General features: G+C 41.2%; 2 protein-coding genes across 2 annotated transcripts in view; both read right to left on the bottom strand.

Annotated features, from left to right (window-relative positions):
* Window positions 1–23,642, bottom strand: part of KIF26A (kinesin family member 26A) — a 94,183-nt gene that overhangs the window by 53,135 nt on the left and 17,406 nt on the right. The window contains exon 3 of the mRNA XM_053981663.1: window positions 10,091–10,591. Coding sequence (XP_053837638.1) covers window positions 10,091–10,591 — 501 coding nt within the window. The remainder of the gene's footprint in view (window positions 1–10,090; window positions 10,592–23,642) is intronic.
* ASPG (asparaginase) overlaps window positions 1–23,642 on the bottom strand; it is a 139,896-nt gene that overhangs the window by 21,411 nt on the left and 94,843 nt on the right. The window lies entirely within an intron of this gene.

Genomic DNA, 23,642 nt, shown 5'->3' on the forward strand with positions numbered 1-23,642 from the left:
TCAGCCATTCAGGACGCCCATACCAAAGACACAGCGAGAAATGTTCTTTTTTCTTTCCTTCTTCACAGCGATCTGACCGCCAGTCACATGAACAACACCCTCCTATCTGCACATGTAAACCCACCCCCTCCAAAGTCAGGAGGGCATGAAATGAGCTACCAACAAGGACATAGATCCTGCTGCACATGAACACTCTCAAATCAGGACTTTTCATGTGCAGTGCATTTAAAACAGCCAGGCCAGAGGAACTGTTTCTTCCAATGCCTCTAGGCAAGCATCAGAAAGTGTTGCCCCGAGCCCTCCCTGTTGACTTCTGTTACAATAGCTACAGCTTCCAAAGCCAAAATATCTGGCTGTGTACTTCCCTGGGTGTTTATTCAAATGGACAAATATACAAGAAAAATCCCTGCTTTTTGTCAAAGGCTGATAAGAGCAAGCAAAGGAATTCATTAGCAGGTTCATAATAATGCAAATATCTGTCATTTTAGGACTGGGTTTCCTACAAGAAGACAAATGCTTTTCCATTAGGACTGACTTCCATGGGCCAGATGTGTTTCTAACAGCCACTAAACACAGGGGACATGCAGAGCTTTGAAATGGGAGAACTTGTTTCACCTTCCTGATTCCACAACAGCATTTCTCAATGATTTGGGCAACTCAACAACAATCTCACCATATCTTGATTACTCTCTAGTCAGTAAAAGAAATTACCATGTTCCCAATTTCATTAAAATCACTGTATTGTTATAATGATTGACATACAATGTCATCAAATAAAGCAAAGGTGGATGGAGATTGTCATACCTAATTTCTACCTCAATCACACTTGAACTGCTTATATATTCGATGTAACTGCTTTAAAAAGAACATCCCTTGGGATCAATTTGCCTGACAGCTACCACATGGAAGGCACCCACTTGAAGAGGTACAAGCCCTCATTATCTGAAAGGAAAACTGGCTCTTTATTACAGCCATATTTAGAGACCAAGGTTCAGTTACAGGCAAGCTCATGAAGCAGCATTAAGTTTGCAAAGACAAGGACAGCTGTGATCATCGGTATCATTGTTGAAGGACACCAAGGTCCCAAATTAGGGATAGAGTTGTGCAGATGACACTCTTTTTCTTGTGGGTGTTCCTGCTGACCCCGCTGTTTGCTCCCTGTTTTGGGGCCATGTAACCCAGACATGATTCACCATGACTAGAGTGAAATCTGCAAGCCTGCAGATGTCCCAAAGCTCTTTCAAGTAACAAAATGCCAATAATTAGGAATTCCAGAAGAAATTCCCAAGTGTGACTGTGCAAAGCAGCTGCTCCAGGAGGAGAGATAAAAGAGACTGGCAGCCTTCTCTTGCTTGGAGAAGGGAAGATTGAGGACAGCCTGACTGAGGTTTACAAAGTAATGGAGGTACTGAATATATTGAATGAAAGTGAATTCTTCTTTGCACTGGGGTAGTGAACTCATGGAACCTGCTGGCATACAGAAGGCTGAGGAGTTAGAGAGTATTTCAGGGTCAGAGAGGGGTTGGATAAATTCCTGAACGTCAGGTCCCTAAACAGATCCAAAAGGGAACAGACAGGTATGTGTCCCTGTGAATTCTCCAACTGGGCATGCTGGGGAGTATGAACAGACTGCAGAAAACAGCCAGGCTCCATCCACAGCTCTCCCTAAATACCATTTCCAGCTTCACTGCTGGAGACAACCTTGGGCTAAATAGGCTGCAGCTGAGACTCAGCAGGATATTACTAATGTTCTTATCATTCCCATTCAATCTTTTCAAGAGAATCTCAGCGTAACTAGCAATAGGAGGTTGTGCTATTCCTGCATACCCCATTAGTACTTCAGAGTCATTGGGAGAGGCTGACAGGACTCAAGGTGATGTCCACACAGCTATCTTGCATTAACCCAGACCCTTCCCAAGCCAGGCATCACAAGGGCCACTCTCCCCTTCCTTATCCTTCCACTGCCAGCTGACCCCTAAAACAGCCTTGTACAACTTCATCACCTTGGACAACTTCATCACCTTTTTCAAGAAGTACAACAGAAACCGTTCTGAATGGCAGATCCATTATCTTTTCCCAAAAACACTGAAAACACAGCAACAGAATCATGCCTATAGCACCTTTCAAATTCTTCCTTCGCAGAAGGTATCACAAAAGAACAAACTCATCCAGATTTGAAATAGTAGCAGCCATGCAAATTCAGAGGAATTAACTCAGTTGTCTCTTTTCCAGGCTAAACAGGCCCAGCTCCCTCAGCCTTTTCTCATAAGAGAGATGCTCCAGTTTCCTCACATCATCTTCATAGCCCCTCCACAGGACCCTCTCCAGGAGCTCTGTGTCTCTCTTGAACTGGACACAGCACTCCAGATGTGGTCTCAGCCAGGGCTAAGCAGAGGTGCAGGATCACCTCCCTCGACCTGCTGGCAATGCTCTTCCTGATGCAGCCTTGAGTACCATCGGCCTTCTTGTTCACAGGGGCAGTGCTAGCTTGTGGTTAACTTGCTGTCTACCAGGACTCCCAGAGCTGTTTCTCATAGGCCAGCCCCCAGTCTGTACTGGTAGATGGGGTTAAACCTCCCCAGCTGCAGAACCCTGCACTTGCTTTGGTTGAATTTCATTCTGTTCCTCTCTATCCACATCTTCAGCCTGTCCAGGTCTTGCTGTATGGCACAGCAACTTTGTGATACCAGCCATTCCTCCTCAGCAAACTTCCCAAGGCTGCACACTGTCCCTCCATCCAGGGCATTGATGAATATGATGAACTAAACTGGAATCAGCACAGACCCCTGGGGAACACCACTGGCTACAGGGCTCCAAGTAGACTCTGCATCACTGATCACAACCAAGGTCCAGCACAGCACCTCTCCTCACTGGCTCTTTTGTCATTTGGAGAAGAAAATTATCATTAACACATCCCACATTGCTTATGCCCTGCTATGTTGTCCCTCCAACAGGTATCAGGGTGGCTGAAGCCCCTCATGAGGGCCAGGACTTCTAAACATGAGGTTGTTCTCATCTGTCTTTGGAGGACCTCATCCACACAGTCTTCCTGGTTGAGCAGCCCACTCTCTGTAATGTCACTGTGAAATTATCTCATTGTAGTTTTAAAGTTCTATTTATAAGTCTAGTAATCCCATCATTGATTACAGTGACTGTATTCAAATTATAAATCCATTAGCTGCTCAACAATGAAATAAAATCAATAATGCACGTAAATGGGAAAAAAGGAATTTAAATGCATACATTAATGTCACTTGAAGTAGCACTATTTTATGCACCATCTCTAACAAAACTGTGTCACATCATTAGCAATAATGTGAAAAATCTTTTTCAATTAACAGAGCTGATTTGATGCTATGCTCACTAAAGTGGCAATCCATTCCATTAAACACACACATATGAAATGCTTGAAATATCTATGAACTCTATCCATACATCATAAATTCTCTCCTAAGTGCTGAAACACAAAAATAGATACATCATTTTCTATTTATGCTTTTTAAACCTCCTGTCAGAAGCTACCAGGCAGGGCACTTCAGCGACTCTAGCTGCAAGTAACGAAGAGCACCAATTTTTGCGCCATGCTCAGCCGCTGAAGCCACAAAACAACGGGAGATGCTTTCACCAATGCTCACACTGTGCAGAGCTCAACCATCAGAGTAAACAGACTGTTGAGAAAAGGTCAAATTCAAAGCACTTTAAAAAAAAAAAAAAAAAAAATTATGTTCAAATACTATTCTACACAACTGGGCAATCCTAGCTGCATTCAGCTCCAGAAATCAGTTCCTTTCATGTACTGTACACACCCCACTGCAAGACTTTCCCCTCCACCCACCTGCACACGACTGAGGTCTGAGCCCAGCCTGAATTTATTTGGTTTCTCTGCTGCATTAACTTCTGAAGCCAAAGGGTATTATTCATCTGAAGCCCACCCTTAACCCATGTAGCCCATACAACAGTAGCCTTGTAAAAGCTGTTCTTTCTCAAATCTTGGGTGACACCACTTCTGAGCTTCAGCCAAAAAGTATGAACCTTCCCTGTATGGCAGCTTCTAGCGCTGGGGTGGCATGGGATGCACTGATTACCAGTTCACCAGAGGATTTATAGTGGCGTAAATTCAGAGTATAAATGGACCAGCAGGAAGCAAAAGAAGCTGAAGAGAGCAAAGTGAACAGAAAAGGCCAAAGAAACAAGTTGAAAGGCAAGAGTAGAAAATTTAACTATTTGGGGTATTTAGAGTAGCTTGTGATACACTTTCCAGATGAGAGAATGAACTGTGGGCCAAAGGTAAATCCAGTGGATTATCATTTCCACATAATCTCTAAAGTCTGCTTGTCTTAAATCTATCTCTGATGAGTTACAGGTGAAGTCTGGGCAAACATTCCTTATTATTGCCTGTTGACTTCAATTGTCAACAGAGGCAAGTATGGACTTGTTTCCTCATGAGAGCTGCAATAACAACTGCTTAGCCTGGGGGGTGAAAGATCAAAAGAACTGGTTTCATGTGGTAATTTGAGCCACAAGAAATTCTGAGTCCTCAAATAGTTACCCTGTCCCACAACTGTAAAAACCAATACCATCGTGGAAGTGTCAAACACAATAAAAAGAAATGCAATACACACCCTTACCCAAGAAAAGGCAATTTCCATCTTGTAATCAATAACCTTTCTGTTAACTCTTAATATTTTTCCTGTATCACTCTGATACCTGGAAATACGTTTAAAAGTAACCTTGTTTTCACCTTCAGCACCCTGCACTGGGGACAATCTAGAATAAGAGTGCACAAAGGTCCCATCAATACACAGAGCAGTGGGCTATGCTTCCAGCTGCACGTTTAAGGCTGAATTCCCAGCCCACTCTTTGGGCAGGGTCTCACTGACAGTGGCAGTGCTGTCCTCCCACATCACACCCTCCCTCTGCATGTGCCAAGGCAGCAAAGCTCAAAGCAAGGCACGACTGCCCAGCTGACATGCAGCAGTCACAGCAAAGGTCTTTTCCATGGGAACATAAATTAGGTTAGTATGAGAAAGCATTTAGTAACCTGGACTAAAAGGTTTCCTTCTGTTGTTGACACTTGTTATCGAGGGTGACCAACACTAACTTTGAAAATTAGTATTTTTTGCCACCCCCTTTTCATTTATGTACTTCCTCTACAAAAGCAGTGACACCAACACTACTGGAGCTAAAGAGGAAACAGAAAAGCCTCTGTGCAGTCCCTGCCTCACCATCTGTCTAACATTGACTTCTTGAGGATGAAGATGTTATACGTGGAGTCTGAGAAATGTCCCAAAGCTCAAAGACATCCATATGTCTCACGGACAAGATTTATGGTCAATGCACTGTATTTTAATTGTTTCATTACAAAATATATTTCCCACATTGTATTAATAAAAGGTCACTGAGAAAGCTATCAAGTAGGGGTTTAAAAATTAATTTAAAAATCCATTTGGCATGACATTTATCAAAGTAAAAAAGTAAATGCTGGAGAGTAAATCTTGTCATTGTTCTGTTTTCCACAGTCAGCTTTTTATTGCATCTTTTAAACAAAATGTAAGTCACCCTTGCTCTAAACAAACAAAGAGGCTTTAAGGAAAGTCAACAGAGGCTCTCAGACAAAACCATCTGGTTTAGATTAGGGTAAGCAGAAGACTTACTCAAACTACAGGAAAGCTTGAATTGTGACTAAAATAACTCACAGGTTTTTCATATAAGACAAATAAACATAACTTCTTTAACTTTACAGTCTGTGCACCCATTTACATGTGTTGTGCTGTGGGTGAATCCACCCTCTCTGAACTTCACAGACCCAAGCAATAAGCTCATACCTAAATTTAAATTTGTGAATACTCTCAGGAACATACATCTGATAATTTCACAATTTTGCATATATAGGCTTTAAAAGTTTTACTTAAGGCACTTCGAATTTTTTAGTGCTTCAACTTTTTCAATTTCTTAATGGTGCATTTTTTAATATATTTTTAAATCCACTTACAAACTGGTAAGTGTTCAAGGAGCCACAATGCTTTGCGTTATAACCAGTGCCAACTGTATATATTCAAGTAAGAAATACACAAAATGAAATCCTTGTCACACTGTAAGATGAAAGAAAAAGCAATTTGCAAATAAGCTCTATTTCACTGAGATGTCTTTATAGCACATGGCATGGCTACTTTAGCACTTTTATGCAGTACATAACACTGCATAATAATACAGTCAATTTAAAATATACAGTAAGACCTCTTTCTTTCTACAATACACAATAAATGCAGATATTTCTAATATGTGTACAAGGTATTTTCAGTGGTTTTAATGTTCTACCTCTCAGCCAGATTCCAACACATCTGGGAAGCCCAAACTCCCCTCAGTCCTCTCCTTTTGCATTAAACTGGGTGGCAGTGCTGAGCACTGCTAATGGTTTGTTTTGGTTTTTTTTTCATTCAAGTAGTTACCTTATAGTCACTTGTCAGGTCAAGAACTGAAAACATCAATATAAAACTATTTATTAATTACAGTTGTCAGGTGTCCAGCACAAATCAGCTGCTTTACCCAGAGTTATACCAGCTCCCTCCCCTCCACTGTGTTCACTGTCTGCTCAGACAACTTATCACTGATACTGGTGATTATTTTTTGTAATTTTTCACAACTGGCCACTTGGGTAAAGCAGCTGATTACATCTTCACCTTTTGCACCTTGGTTGCAATCCTAGTCTTCCCCTCCCTGAACCTTCCTCCAGATCCTTAATTACTGTTCCTCTTTACAGCTCCCAAAGCCCATGGTTATTATTTTCATTTGAGCAGCACACACACTACGCTTCAAACACACGTTCCTGTTCAAAAAATTTATAATCTATATAATGGATTTTTCACACTTGAACTCCAAACACATATTAAAAATTTACGATGTCCTGCACTTCTGACCCCCAACGCTCAGTGCAGAAGTGTTTTCACAAGCGTAAGTGACATAACAAGGTAATACATGCGAGTTTGGGGATGGAGATGAGAGCAGCAGAAATCAATTTTTTTTTTTTCCTCTTCATCTCTCCACAGACAATTCCACTGCCGCTACTATTAGAACTAACCATGAATAAAAAATACAGATCCTGGAGAAATGTGTGCAGCTGCAAGGTCTCCTGAGGCTTGGCAGATGTACACTGGGGTGTATTTTCACACTCAGAAGGCACTGGGGACACAGTAGTCTGCATCCAAAATAGGATTTGCTCCACATGACAAGCTTGGGGCTCTACCAGCACCCTTGGTGGACAAGGCAGGCCAAGAGAGACAACCAAGGTGAGAAGGACAAAACATCTCTTTGAAGTGCCTGTTGGTCTTCTACAGACACAAAGGAAGCCTCAGTAATTGTTATAATAAATACCTGGGGTTTTGATAATTAAAAATACTTGAGATGAACCCCAGCCTTTACCTCTGTCTTCCCAAATTTGTAAAATTAATCATGCCCACTTCATATGCAGCAGTGAGTTAACCACTGGGAGGGCAGGCATTGAATAGAAGCATCCCACCAGGGAGTTTAGCACCAGTTTCAAGTACCTTTGGTAAGGAAAAAAGGTGCAAGTACAGATTCCCAGTGAAACAGGAGTATTTACAGGGTGGTCAAAATAACTGGTGTCACAACCAAGAGTGGAAACTCCCTGGGAAAAGAGCCATCTTTTTCTTCTGCATTTGTGCAGCATGTTGCCTAAATGGGGGCTGAAGTCTTCAAAACCCAGCCACACTTAATAAATAGTACATTCAATGCTGTTCTGTCTACTGCAGGGGCTCTTGCTCCAGGACTCCTCTAGCCAGACCAGCTTTGTGCCACAAGACAGGAAGTATTACTACAGACAGACATCACTAAAAGTATGTAAATGAACAGTTCTCTTCTGGGTTAATCTGAAACCTAAACCCTGTCTCTAAATTCAAGAAAGAAAAGACAAAATTACCTCTCTAACCAGTAAAAAAAAAAATGTAAATAAATCAAATAAACTTTTCTAATAGGGAAGGAAGTTCAGATGTGAGAATCAATTGAACTTGGAAAATCCCAGTCTTTGAAAAATTGTAAAATTATGTAAGATAAGCATTGGACAAGAATGTCCTGCAGTGGATACTATCCTAGACAAGGGCTAGACTGGCTGTTTCCTGAAATCTCTTCAATCCTGTTTCCTTCAACACCTGTGATTCCTCAGGGGAAGAGCGTAGGGGAAGCACTTTCTGCCTCACCCACCCAAACAACTTCATCAGACACAAGGCTCTTAACAATACAAAAGGCAGTGGAAGAATTCCGACAGACACAAGAAACACCACCTGGAAAGAGATGCACTCACAGTCTTCAGTAACTACATTTGGGTTTAAATGAATAAAATATATAAAGAGAGAGGAGAGATAAAACAACTGAAGACTAGCTTCCCTCCAAAAACTGCTTATAAATCTAAATGATCCTTGCAGATGACTGGATCACATCCAAGCTGCTTCCAACACTCACAGTGTTTGTCCTTTCGTTAAAGGTCACTGTTTTCCAGGCTACTGAGTTCCTTTGCACATTTCTAAATCACACTTAAGCTCTGCTGCATTATACACATTTTTCCTTCACAGGGGTTAAATGAGGCAACAGTTTTATCTTAGAATAGCATAGTGGTTAGGGAAGACCACATCTATCAGTCAGCATGGTTAAGCAGGAAGAAATCTGCAGCTGGCTGTTACTGAATTATTTAGGACAAGAATAAGGGCAGACAAAGAATGAGCAGACAAATGGAACTACTTCTGTTTTCAGAGTGCAGGCTTCTTAGCCCAGCAGCTTTCCCATTTTTCCTTCTCTGTTTCTGTGATATACAAAGAACTTAGAAAGCAATTTAAAGGTAACATCATATACCATACATGGCCAAATTGATCCTTAATGCATGGAGCAACATTTTAGAGAAAAGCTCTCATAGCAGAATTTCTTATAAACTACGAAGAGCTGAATGGGCCATATTCCCTTTTCTCAGTGAATGACCTGATGTCAGTGGAGATTCACTGGATTTAAATAGGAACCCGTCAGAGGTGGAATGTATGTGGATTCACAAATTTCCTTAAGGGAGAAAAGTATGGGAGGGAGGAATCAAGTCTCCAAGCCTTTTCTAGAAGGAAACACAAGTCAGCCTGAAAAAGTAATGTTACACAGCAGCACTCAAATATTTATCTCTGATGATCTTGGAGCTCAACCAGCTGAAGCTACCAAGCAATATTAGGTAGTGTTTACATACAACAGCACATAAGGCATTATGTTAAATTTAAAGCTGCTTGGCACCAGAATACCTGATCTTGCAAGATCTGTTATGTCATCTTCAAGTAAAAAGCATTACTTCAAATTGTACACATTTCATTATTGCATACACTCCCCCATTCGCTACCTGAAAACTGGTCAGGAATAAATCTCAGTCAAAACCAGCCATGTACTGTATCCTTCTTCTTAGCACAGTTCCATAGATAGCCACAAAATGAATTTGCTTTTAAAGGTAACGTGCACCACACACACACAATACAGGAAAACAACATCAAGGCTGAAAATCCAAGTGCAATGACATTTACAGGCATGTGGCTCTGAAGCAATTTCGTGAGCCCCTTCCTCAGCAGCAAACTGTTTTGCAAGACATCTAAGCTGCAGATTAATGCTGTGCATCACAGTCCCTCAACAGCAACTGCTGAACTGCACACAGCATTAGAAGCTCAGCACTAGACTTGAGGGTCAAGTTCACCTTTGATATAATCCCATGAAGCTCCCAGAGCTTCATGTGTGACAAACTTGGCCTTTTGTGTTCTTCTAAAGGAGTTACCAGGTATGTGACAGACAAATAACATCACCTGCATACATGAAGCTAAAATAGGTGCAAAAACATCAGAGGAAAGGATCTCACCATGTGAGATAAGAAAGCAAATTCCTTGTGACATCTGATAGAACATCTTCCAAAACTCTTCAGCTCTTGAAATATGGCTTAGAATACCATTAACTGATCCCCACAAAGATAATTATATATAGATGTCAAATTTTATCTGTCTCTCTTTCTGTATGTCCACACACATGCAAACCGAACTCAAGCAGCTGAATTATCACTACTTACTAGACAAGCCTGAGGCAGGAAGCTGTTCACTCTGGAGATACTCCACATGCCCTCGAGGTACTGCTGAGCTTGGATGGTGACAGAGCTCAGGGCACCACTGAGACCGCTGGGGGCCACTGTCACTTGAACGCTGGAGTTGGGAAAACTGCCCACAGCTTGAGACCATCCCAGTCCTTTCTTCCTCTCTGCAGCAGAGAAGAGATTGGGCGACTTTCCAGGCTGCCTGCCCACCTGTCCAGCAACGAGTGGCAGGTCCCTCTGGGAAGAGACAGTGACCATCCTGGGTACCATGCTGGTCACTGCCCCGGTGCCGGGCGGGAGGTCGGGCATCTCTGGGTAGCTGGCTTGGCTGAGGGTGTGCATCATCTGAATGGCTTCCTGCTTCAGCTGATTCAAGTGAGTGGCACAAGTTTCACATCTGCTCTCTCCTTCATTCCTGTTTTTCTGTAAATAGTCAGGCACTTGAAGCTTGTCAAAAATTAAAGCTGATAATCGTGGGTCCTAAAGATGTGAAGAAAGGGGGGAAAAACATAGTCAGTTAAAGTGGTGCAGAAAGATAAAAAGGAGAGGAAAAAAGGAAGTTCTCTGATTTGCTCTCCACTCACGGAAGTGCTTTAAATCTGTTCTGGTAACTCTCAGCATTTTTCCTGCTGAATACCCTAACAGGCCCACAGTGGATTAATAAACCAGAAGTGAATTCATTTGTATTAGACCCAGCATGAAAATTATCATCAGAATTAAACAGTGGAGCTGCAGTGCTCTTGATAACTGCTCATTCTTCTAATTAACTCTCCTTTGGAGACATCTACAACACCCGTGTTTCTCATGCTCAGGAACAATGTTAGTCGAGATGCTGAACCTACAAATATTGTAACTTGATTCAAAGGCATACCACCACCAGAAACCAAGGAAAATTAGACTTGAAAGTATTTTGAAAAATTAATGCGTGACCTGGTAAACATCTTGCTGCCCTCACCCTCAGAAATGATGAATCAACTGGCATAAAAGCCAGTTTACATGGTGCTGCCCACAGGACTGTTATTTCTGATCTTTGCAACCCAGATGGTTGCAATATTCCCTTCTGCTACACTTGCTTTAATGAGAAATAGATTTGAGCCTACAGCCATGTGTGAAGGTGTGACTATGTGCACACTAAGACACTGATTTAAAAGCAACACCTATTTTGTTTCCACAGAGCAATTCCCCACCAGCCCTTGGCTAGTTCATTTTAAGGCTGCTAAGACATTTTAAAACCCAGTACCGTGTTTCCACTTCAGAGATAGAGTTACCTATCTCCTGAAACACACAAACGCCCTCCCATCCCAGGCCTGCTACTGTAAAGATTAGTCAAGAGATTAAATCCAGCCCTGTCGTAAATCTGCTATCAAGGCTAACACCAGGCAGTAAAACTGACCCAACTTCACACACTCTCATAGAGCTCTCTAAACAATTAAGGTTTTAATGAAATCACAGCACAGCCAAAGGTTTATTTGTATAATTATTTTAAATGAAAATATTTAATTTTCTTGTTAGTAAGTAGGACACACATAGCTGGTAAATCAGCCATCCAACATATGCTGGGGATATCCCCAGATTGGCACTTGTTTTTAAAAATGTATTACTTTATGCCAAGCTGCAATTGCTCTCTAGGAAATGAATGTCCTATTAGAAAACTCATTCTGGTTTTAATTACAAAGCACATCAATAAAACTCTTAAAAGAAGTCTTGGCACTGGGACTTTGGTTTTGCTCTGAATTCAGAAAGTACTGAAATACTGCTTAACTTCTGCAGCAGCAGCACAGAATTTATCTCATGTTCAACTATTGGACTACTCCTGCAACAGTTTTAATCTCTCATGAGACACGCTACAGTGTTGATAGAAACCATTGTAAGTATATCTAGCATCACATTATTCCACAGCCAAAAGCCATTAACCAAAGTTGTTCTTTCTGCAATAATCTAAATTATTGTTCATTGACTTAAAATAAAAAATACTTCTCAGGCTAAGAAAAGTTCCTCCTGCCACTGACTGAACAATAAATTGATTCACATTAGTGAACCAGTATAAAAAGTGAAGTGAAAGACATTGTTTCATTTTTGTCTCTTCTCTTTATTGAGGTTTAGATCCTGCTAAAAATGCCTTTGAAGTTGCACCATTTGCTTACCCTCATGAGGAACAAAATTCTTTCCCACCAAACCTCCCAGAAGATGGCAATGCTAAATTAAGAGATACTAGTCAGAAAAAAAAAAAAGAGCAATTAATATTTTAGAAACTTTTTTCTATCCCTTCAGCAGAAAGTGCTAGTGGTTAGACTTTTTAAAAAAAAACACAGAGACTCAGTGCTGCAAGCACTGTTTAGCCTCGGGTAAAACAAAGGCCACGCAGTCTATCTCCCAAGAAAAACAAACAGCACCGTGCTCAGTGCTCCTCAGAAACTTCTCCAAGGGAGAGCCCTCTGAGCAAATACTTGCTGAGGCTGACACACAGCACCTATTCAAAGAGCCCCAAAACACAGCACCGGGTGCCCCGTCTGCACCAGGCACATCCCTGGGCTCACTCCTTTGATCCAAGTTGGGCACACAAGGAAGCACCTGCACGTCCCAACTGCATGAGCCTCATCTGGCAATGTTTAAATTGCTATCAAATGTCAAAAGTTTCAAATAAGCAATTAAAGCGAATTACTAGGTGAAACAGGCTTCTCATTTAAAAGAAATTACTTCTTTTGATGTAAAGAAAATTAATGACCCCAATTCTAGCTCCATAAACACAGTTTACAGCATATGGCAGATCAGAGTGAGGCCTGCCTCACAGTTACAAAGAAATCAAGTCAATGTCATATTAAAGGGGGGAACAAAACTAAATTTTAAAAATATATATATTTAGAAAATTACACAGACCAAAGCTTATAGACACATAGCATGCCAAATTTAAACCTCATGATTTATTTATAGTAAAAGATAAAGGCATCTCATTTCCAATGCTTGTATTTTGCCAAGCTTTACAAGGAGCCCCTTAACCCACACATCCAGCCTCTGTGACCCCCAGCTGGCATTGTGGCCAACGTCCTGCAGCACCTCAGTGAGGGCCCAGCTGGATAGTTAAATTACTTTTATTTTTCCACTCTGAGAGACAAAACACCTGGCTAATGGTTGGGTGTGAAGGCCGGAGGAAACACAAGTTACTGTTAAAAACATTAACCATAACTTAAAAGTTTAGCCAGCCCCATTAAAGAGGTTTTCCTGCCCGGTGACAATGCCTGGTCCTGGGGAGCCCCTGCTTCGGCAGCTCACACCCTAACAAGGCTGGGGTGGGAGTTACACTCTCATGTTTAACAGGGGGAAGAAATAAAACTTGAGTGACCAAATGTGTGACACACACGGGAGGGTTGAAGCAGCCAAAGCCATCCTTGCTACAGCTCCACCAGCAGACAGGCGAGCCAAACAAAGGGGGTGTGCAAATTGCTGAGGGGAATGGCACAAAAATTAAATGTACAACACACAAGCCTCTGTTCCAAACAGTGCTCCAAAACCTCTTTAGTCTGCTGTGCTACAAAGAACATGACTCTTTTGTTCCTCCGCTGCATAAATAAACTATGCTGTTTTTGTCACACCTACTTTCCAAATGCTCTTCTTTCCTCCTGAACAAGCAGGATAAGCAGAATACTGTGATGCTGTAACATTCACAGCTTCCCCTCCCACTGCAGAAACCAAAACCCTAATTTCAGACTCAGCTTGTTAACTTTTGCGTACAAATTTTAGATATTCAAACATCACAGACTGCTAGAATTGTAAAATAAATGGTCCCACTAGGAACTGAGGAGCCCAGCAGCCCCCAGCAAGGTCAGGGCATGAGATAATTACATGTTCTTATATGAGGACAAATTTCCTGACTGCTTGAATTTACCACTGCTTTTCAGCAAGCAGTTCTTACAGACACAAGCCAGCTTGCCAACTGCTGCTGGGAGATTAGACACACACATGCAAACTGCCCACATGAGAGGAGCTCACAGAAATGGTCTGCAAGTTCAGCTGGGCAGGATGGTAAACTTGGAAAACCGGGATTGTGTTCCCGCTAGAACGCACAGCAAAGCACTCCTTTCCTTCAGCACTGGAGCATTTAGCCCGAAGCCTGCCTTCAGGCTTTACTTCTGAAAGCAGGAGTAGGGAACAGGAGCACTGATTTGAAAGCACATAAAAAGTTGCTACTTGCAACAGCAAGAGGGAAACAGTCTCTATAATTGAGGTTTCCCTCTCTGATGTAAGAGTTCAGCTCTGCTGCCTCCACACGAAAACAAGTGAGGACCAAGCAGGGTCTCAGCTGTTGGGGTAACACCATGTGCTGCATGTGGGGCACACAAACAAGACCCACATTTCACAGCTGTAAAATACTACATCCCCAGACCACTGCCTTTGAAACTACAGACATTACTCAAAGCAACTGGGACGTGGCCAAAGGCCAATATCACCAAAAATCCCTGCTACAGCTTAGACACCAAAGTCACAGCCATGTTTTCAAAGCATGAAACACATTACCTTCCTGGACCTGAACTATTCTGAGAACTTGAAGCAGTCTGTCAGTGATAACTGCACTTAAATTAAATTACTTGGAAATTAAACTTCAGTCTGTAATTTCCCATGTACTTAGAGTTTGCAGTTAGATTTTCTGTTCAACTAACAAGAAAGAATAGAGAGGCTTTTTCTACTGAAAAAGAGAAACAAAGATACAAGCTTTGAATCTTACCTGCAGCTACTGACTTCTAACTCCCAAACTAAGCAAGAGAAGAGGAGGCAGCACAGCATCTGGATTCTCACTTAAGAAGTCCCTGAAGTAATACCCACCCATCTGTAACCTAATCCTTTCAGCGAGGAACTCTGCACAGAGTGCGAACAAACGATGACGAACAAATGATGAAAAGTCAAATTGCCAACAACCATCCTCAGTAATTACCCACAATTTTCCCTGGCACTGGCTTCTGCAGTGTGAGTGCATCCGGAGCAGTATTCTGAATTGAATTAAATTAAAGTCTTGATATAAATAGAATTTAAGAAAAAGAAGAATCATTGAATGTCACACTGAAATATATAATTAAATACAGACTGAGGTGAACAACATTTTAAAAGGATGCTTTTGGAGAAAGGAATGTACTGTCCCAGTGCACAAGAATCAATGTTAATGATTTTTTGTCTTAATTGTCCTTCCAGATCTCTGCTGTGCTGCTTACAAATTAGTTTTTATCTTACATGACATTGTGAAATATTCCCTAGTATCTTCTATATTGACAAATACCTTGAAGGTTGATGCCTGCTTTCAACTATATAGCAGTCATTGTGAAAACAAACAAACAAACAAAAAAAAAAGTAAGCACTATATTCAGCAAACCCAGAGAGTGTTCAATGCAATCAAAAGGAAAAAAAACAATGCTGATGATTTTTTTTAAGAGAAGTTTCCAACTATCTAACTAATCTCAAGGGAGTGAAAATATGAGCTTTAAGTCTTCAAGTAACCCATGTTGTGAATTCATTCAGTCACTGACCTCATCTTATCAGAATATAAACAGTCAAGGAAAAACAAACACATGAAGCTTTCACAAAAACAGAATTCACCTGAATCACAGAATTCACTCATCTCCTGCGGGATAAGGGTATCTGGAACCTACAGTGTAGCTTCACTGTCCTTGAAAACATTCCTCCTTACAGTAATGTATCACTACCTTTAGGTGGAAGGTTAATTTAAGCCAACGGACTGTGGCCCTCCTCCCATTCTATCTCCTAGCAGGACTTCTTCACATCTCCAATCTCATTATTCTGTTTCCAGCCACAACCTGAGGTAGTGCACACAGACATATCCCCCTGCCTCAACCCAGCTGAGACTCAACCCAATTTCTTTTCATCTCTGACATCCCAAAGAATTTGAAGGAAAAACAACAAAAAAAAAAAAAAAACCCACAGGCACATTTTCTTACTTATATAAAAATTACACAGTATCTCTTTTAAGCAGGGCCCATCTTTCTGACAAAAGCCAAGCAATACGATAAATCCGCTCAAAACCGCGTGACCCCGCACTAAAAATGACTGCGCCGTGTTTAGTTATTCGGCAGCTCCACTGAACTCTATTTATTTCCATTTCCTGCCCACTTTAATGTACTTCAGTGGCCTGCAGTAAAGTTAAAGCAATAGGTGTCTGTCATAAAGATGAATGGTGCTATTGGAATGCATAATACAGTGGAAAGAGGAAATGAGAGCAATCTGGTTTATTTACATCTCAGGCTCCCATCAGCACCTCAGCCCACCTCCCAATGGCTTCAGCTGCCTTTCCTGTTATCTTGCTGTATAGTCCCCTGCAATGAGTTGGCTTTTAACCTCTCAGAACCAGAGGGGATGAGCTGATCTCCCAGATTTGCTTTCATGAGCTGGCAGAGTACTGCAGCAAACAGCCATGCAGTGTGTTCAGTGCAAAGAAAACAAAATAAAGGTAGTGGTTGCCATTTAAATTAATTAAAAGACACAAACAAAACAAAAGACCCCAAAGAGATCTGCTATCACCGGTAAATTTAGATCAACACACAGGAACCTGACTACTTCTGAAAAACAGTAATTACTGTTTCACAAAATATTACTTTTAATCTTCTTTCTTTACAGTCTAATTAAACAGATATTTTACTTGCCTTTGCAAAATGTTTTTCTTAATTTCATCCAATTTTAACATTTGGTGTGTTCTATAAACTACACATCCAAACTAGTATGCAATTTTATGCTTATTTTTAATAGTGTATGACTTCATTTAAAATTTATGACTTTTAATTTGCATGTTTATTGTTGGTTTTAAGTAATCTTTTAATTTTCCCTCTTGGCTGTGAGGCTTACTATAACTTCACAATGTAAATTCAGTACTGATTTTGTTCATGTAAAAACACCATCTTCCAACACACATAGTGTCTTTTTTCATTTCCCTCTTATTTCTTTTATAAACCTTCAGAAAAGTATTATCACTTGGAACAGCAGCAAGAAATAGTTGCATATCTATCACCACACAATACTTGGTGTCTGAAAAGCCTCCGTTTGACTCTACTTTCAGAAATAGCCACTTGGACGAAGCTGACTTTCAGAAATTCAGACAAAATCCTCTTACAGAAATTAGACATTTTTGTTGAAAATATAAAGAGCTTTCCATGCCTAATTATTTTTTTCTTTGAAACCAGGGAATAAATTTTGGTTAGCCTATGAGCACAGTAAATCAGATTATAAAAATTCTGCCTATCAGAGTCACAACTGCATAAAAAGGCACAACTTCTCTTTCCTCTTCAAAGCCAACGAAGTGCGCATGGGTTAGAACAGCTGCTTGGGAAAACAATGCTGTCTGATGTCATCACACTGAATGCCACCAACTCCACATACAGTTTGAGTTCTGTGAGGCTGCCCAGATAACAGAACAGCTCTGAATTTCAGCATAGGGATGAAAATCAGAGCACAGCACCATGACACAGAAACATGCTGCCTTGTCAAAATGCCTTAGAAACACCAACTCTTAATAGCATTTTATGGGAAACAAAAGGCTGTTCCTACTATTAGAATTCAGTCAACAGCCTGTGTTTCCAGAATTACAAATTGCACTGTGAGCCTGGTGAAAAGGACTCCCTCAGTGATGAACTCTGCCCAGCAGCCCAGCCCAGCCAGCCCAATGGACTGTGAGAACAGTCACGCCCCAGATGAGATCTTCAGCATGTTTAAGTGATCATAACTTCATTTGTCCCAGTAGAACCGTGCCCATTTGTATCAGACAGACCTTTGATGAGGGAGTTCAAGAGCAGCTGGACACCAGCCACAGTGAAAGCAACTCTAACTTAGAAAGACTGCGTAGGAAAAAAAAAATTGTTTGGAATGCTCCTCTATATACGAACCCTACCACTGCTTCAGTCCAACCATCTGAATCCAATTAACAGAACACTGAGCGGCAGAAGTTAGGGAGTGGACACATTTTCCAAATGAACATCATTAGCATAATGTAGATTTAAAATCAACTATGGAAACCAGCACTTGGCATTGGATTACACTCTCTTAGTGTCTCATTCACTTGCTCATTTTATCAATTATTTGGTAAATGAATATTTGAAGACCATACAGAAACGATTTAGCCTTCACAACCAAAAGGCTGCCCATTGTGCACTCCCTTGCAAGCTACAAATTACTGCATCCAGTGCACAGTTAGCACACCATGCAGTTTTTATTATTACAAAAGTGGATTGCACTTATTCTTCATCTTAATTAAGTACCACTGCATCAGTTTGACTGCTTCACAAAAAAAAAAAAAAAATCTTGTTGGCTGAAAAACTTTGGGTTTACATCTGAATTTAGGGAGTACTGTAGTGGAGCTGATTTTCAACTTTTTCTCCTTGCCTGGACTTCAGCAAGGAAAAAAAAAAAAAAAAAAGGAAAAAAAACCTAACAGGGATGAATAGTCAAGGAATGATGAAGAGCATCTGTAACTCCTCAACCACAAGCTGGCCACACTCTGCCTGAAGAGTCTGCTTCAGTTCCTTTGCTTATTAGGTGGCATGTATGAGACACCACCTCCCTCTCCAAACTATTCATCCAGGAACTCTTTAAAGTGGATTCTTGGATGGCTTTTTTTAATACTACTCTTCAGCAGCACAACTTCAGCAAGTAAATTCACAAATCTGCTGTCAGCTACCTGTTGGTCCTGTGCCTTCAGTGTCCCTGGACTAGGATGGAAGTAGGGTCCACTGGTGTCCCTCAGTTTCACATAGGATGCCAGGGCATAGAAGTAATTGATCTCATTCTGCTCACCCCAGCTTAGAAAGAAAAAATACATATTCAGATCCCAAGGGATTTCTGCAGGTGGAGGACATTGCCCGAAGAATTGAGTGATCCTCCTATGGAATCTCATTAGGGTGAAGTGTGATCCCAGCCAGATAAAACACAGCTGGAGACAGACCATTTGAGGCATGTCTACAGGACAAATAGCAGTTTAAAAAACAAGAATGTTGTAGGAAGTTAAAGGAGTTTGGTTTATTTAGATTAGAAGAGTGAAAAGTAATCAGAGTCGTCCAGCACAAGAAGTGGTTACAAAGAGACTGGTGACAAATTGCTTTCTAGATCCACTTGGGTAAGAAAAATAGGAAATCATTCTACTTTTAAGCAAAGGTAACTCAAGAAAAACTATCAAAGGTGAGTGAGCACTCGCAATTGCTATACAATGCTGTTGAGAAATCTTGTTCTTTTGAGAATTTCTGAAGAGCAGGTGAAAAACATCTGTGGGAGATGATCAAGAGATAGATGACCCCATTCCAGAGGAGAAAGCTGGACTACTTTTTAAAAATCTGAAGTTCGTTCCCCAGCCCTAAGATATTAGTTTTGGAAAGATGGGTAACATATCTGTGCACAGACTCACTGCTTGGGTCCAAGGGCCACAGACTTCAAAATACTGCTCTATTTAGATGAATATTAGTTACTATTAGTAACCTACACTATCTTGCTTACAGCAAGTTTTCCAACTTGCATCATTCCTGTATTAATTTCATACCTCTTGTCCTAGTTGTGACCCTCTATACACTTTGCAAAATTATTCTGTCAAATACAGCCCATCATCACCACACTCAAAACTTTCTTTTATCATTAATTATGCTACATTTTATATCCCACTTTCAATTTTCCTTTACAGATACAAAGTATAGAATTGCTACATTTTGTTCCCTACAACTTCAGGGACCAGCTTTAGGAATCCAAATGAGATGCCTAAATTAGAAGGTACAAGTCCAGCTGCTCCTATCTGTCCACCTCAATAGACATCAGGTACAAGTGGTGTCCCTCAGGGTCCGTATTGGGACCGCTGTTATTTAACATCTTCATTAAGGCTGATCAAGGGCAGCCTCAGCAGATTTGCAGATGACACCAAGCTGAGTGGTGCAGCTGACACAGCTGAAGGACAGGGTGCCATCCAGAGACAGCTCGACAAGCTCCATTTGATGGGAATCTCATGAGATTTAACAAGACCAAGTGCTGGTGCTGCGCCTGGGTCAGGACAAGCCCCAGTACCAATCCAGGCTGGGGATGAACAGAGTGAGAGCAGCTCTCAGAAGAAGGGCTTGGGTAAGAATTGCCTTTATCAGCCCAACAAGCCATGGTCACGTGAATGGAATGACAACAGTCTGGTGATGAATATCCACTCGTAATCCTCTTGTTAGGAAGCCCTGCAGTGGTCCTGTGAAAACTGCAAGATGTGCAACATCTCATCAGCCAAAGGACTGGTGTAATCAAAGAGAAGCAGCTCCCTTTGCCCAAGGTCTGTATTCTACAAACATAAATCTGTGGGGCTACGCCCGCAGACAGACAAAAACCCACTCTGCCCATGCTCAAAGCATCTCAAAAGCCATGTTAATAGGGTTTATAAACTCTGCTAAGGCATGGGATATAAACATATTAAACCCATGGGCAAAGTGAGCTTATGTCTGCCTGTAACACATGCACACATAGACATGCCCACAGATGATTGGTAAAAATACCTCTGCAAACTCTTTCAGGCTCCTCACACACACACACAAAACAAGCCTTGTCTCCTGAGACACAGAAGCAATCAAATACCTGGCAACAACTTTCAAAACCCTTCAAACCAGATCCTATTAAAACCAGCAGCTAAGAGATGAAAGGCACTAGCTCTCCTACCAGTCACATTTAACAAGGCTCTTAAACATTGACTGTATCTTACGTTACCTCTGTAGAAATTCCACAACTGTAGACAATGCCTAACATCATAGGATACATTTGTGTTTCCGTTCAATTGAAGGTACTACATAAAAGGATGTTTTTATTTTAATTTGTGTTCTGGGACCTTGGAAAAGAAGCTGCCTCATCACCTGCTGGAAAAGGCCAAGTATAGAGGAAGAAAGGGTTCTTTTAAGAACAGAAATTATAGTCCCAGAGTGAGACCTGGGCCCTAAAGAAATCCATGGCAACATTCATACTGAATGCAAAGTCATTATATCTCCCTCTAAATTGAAATATCCCTGTTCCTAATATCAAATTAGCAGTGAACTCTTTCACCAACCTGCCTCTCCATTTCATAAAATGCCCATGAAATGCATGTGTGTAGTTGCTGGGTGATGACTTAAGTTACATCTTGGTGTGAAAACTTCCCCATTCTTTTTAAAACGAGGTTTTCTGGCATTATGTGTCAAATTTGCAGTGAATCATTAAAAAAACCCCTGACACCCAAGTCGCCTTAGTATTATCATTACAGATGTAAATACACATTTTAAACCAGTTGTGTAATCCTTGCTAACAATCTTATAAAATCTTACAGTTTGTCAAATAGCCCCCATTGTGGACCGCACTGAAGCAGTTCTAGAGATCATCAGAACAAAAGGGCAGTGAAGGTAAGTACCTTGTCCCACCTCCTGCACATCACAGCTCTGCTAATTTCAACCATGAGAAGCAGTGAACCTGACAGGCTTCTTTAATGAAAATAGATGCTTTAATATTTTAAGAAACACTCACTTTTATTTAAGACGCTGTGTCTTCCAGACCCACAGCACTTCTGAAAAAAATAATGTTTTTAAAGTACACAGTATATGAATAAAAAACACAATCAAGCAGGCAGGGATAGCAATTGAGGATATAAATCCAGCACTGACACACACTACTCTTTGCTCCTGTGACAGTTTATATCAGCAAGGCCAGAAACCCTGCTCCCAATGGTCAACTTGAAAAATCCAAGTGGCTGATTCCAGGACTCTCAGCACCATTCCAGGCACTGACTGTGCACTGTTAATATTTGATGTATGCTTGCAGCTCCAGTCTCAGAGAAAGCCATTATGCAGGATATGCTCAAAGATGTGTGTTTTACTCCACAGGCCTGATGCTGTGGCATAGGCTGGGATGTTACTGCTCCAAGCTCCATCAGCAAACAGTCACTGAAATAAATTAACATCAGCATCTCATTGAAGTTTCCTGCATGAGAGTGTTAGGCAAGATTTATTCAAGACTACAGTCTCTGGAGCAATTGATCAGAATCAAAGGTAAGCCAAAAACTAAATAAATGAAAATGGGACCACATAGCATGACAAAGCAGCACGGCCAAGGCAGCAGCCACATGACAGCCAGAGGCATCTTCAGAGTGGTCAAAACAACTGTCCACAGAGCTTGCCAATGAGCCAGATGCTGCTGCTGAAAGAAGGGTAGTGTTGATATAAACTCAGAGATACAAGATGCTTAACACCAAGAGCAATCAATCTTGATGATTCCCACACGGCTGCCAAGCTTTGCTATTATGCCACAAAGAGATGAAAACAAACTTCATAAAGCACATGTAGATCCTACATGAGGAACTTCCTCCACCCTCCCCTTACTACTCAGAAACAAACCCACAATTTGGGTGTAGCTGTAAATGACCTGATGCTTTTCCTGAGTTAACAACAGAATCAGGAAAGAATATCGTTGGCTAAACAGTGCACTGTACACACCCTGCCAGAAAACCAATGAACTTATCATACTGTATAGGAAATTCCTATCTTCCACATCAATTAGTGACCCAAGAGTGATTGATTTTATAATCCCAAACTTGACTTACAAAGTGACTTCCTCTGGGGCCAATTTTCCATTATCCAGCATGTGGAAAATTGCATATGGTCAGTGCACTATGAAAACCAAGGAAAAATAAGTGCTATTTAAACCCCAATTCTACCATGCCTCCACATTCTTGCTTTCCTGAGGGAGATGCACTTTTGACAGTTACTTCCTTTCCCTGCCCTAACATCCTATCTGCACCACACACCAGCTGGGCACTCAATCAAAACAGAAACAACAACAGGAACTAGCAGCTATTCATTACAATAGGATCAAAACATTTCTAGGCACTAGTGCTTTGCCAAGTTACCAGCCTTGAAGACCTGCCACAATCCTCCTCTTCCCTCCCATCACAGACACCACCGCTGAAAGTGGCCCCACTTCAACCTGAAGCACCACATTTTGAAGATCACAGCTTTTGAATCAGAAGCCACATCCCAGAACTGCAGGAGAGAATGGAAATGGGCAGCAGAAAGGTGAGAAAATTACCTGGCCAACAACAGAGGCTGCTGTTTGTCCTTTATTCCAATCAAGTCCACATTAGCTCCAGTCTATAAAACCAGGATTGCACTGCACACTAACTACCAGGGTAATCACAGAAACAGCACCAGAATATGATTACTGGGTGCTAATTATATCTTATAAAGAGTTAAAGACAATCAAGTACATGTAATAAAGATTTATATGCAGGTTTTCACTGACCTAAAACAGCTTCATACATTAGTAGGTTAATATTACTGCAGGAACAAAGCAAACAGTTACATCTACATGATAAAATACATGAAACCCAAGAGCCAGATGTTGGGTCCTTTCATCCAGGAAGCAATTATTTAATTCCTGGGAAAAGATGATCTTTCTCATTGTTTCATCAACACATAATATATCTCAGAACCAGTCCTGGCACTCTGGCCTGGTCTGGGTACAAATCTGCAGGACTGCACAGGATCATGAATCAAGGATCTCCTTTTCCTGC

Source organism: Vidua macroura, chromosome 6, assembly GCF_024509145.1.
Source record: "Vidua macroura isolate BioBank_ID:100142 chromosome 6, ASM2450914v1, whole genome shotgun sequence".
NCBI lineage: Eukaryota > Metazoa > Chordata > Aves > Passeriformes > Viduidae > Vidua > Vidua macroura.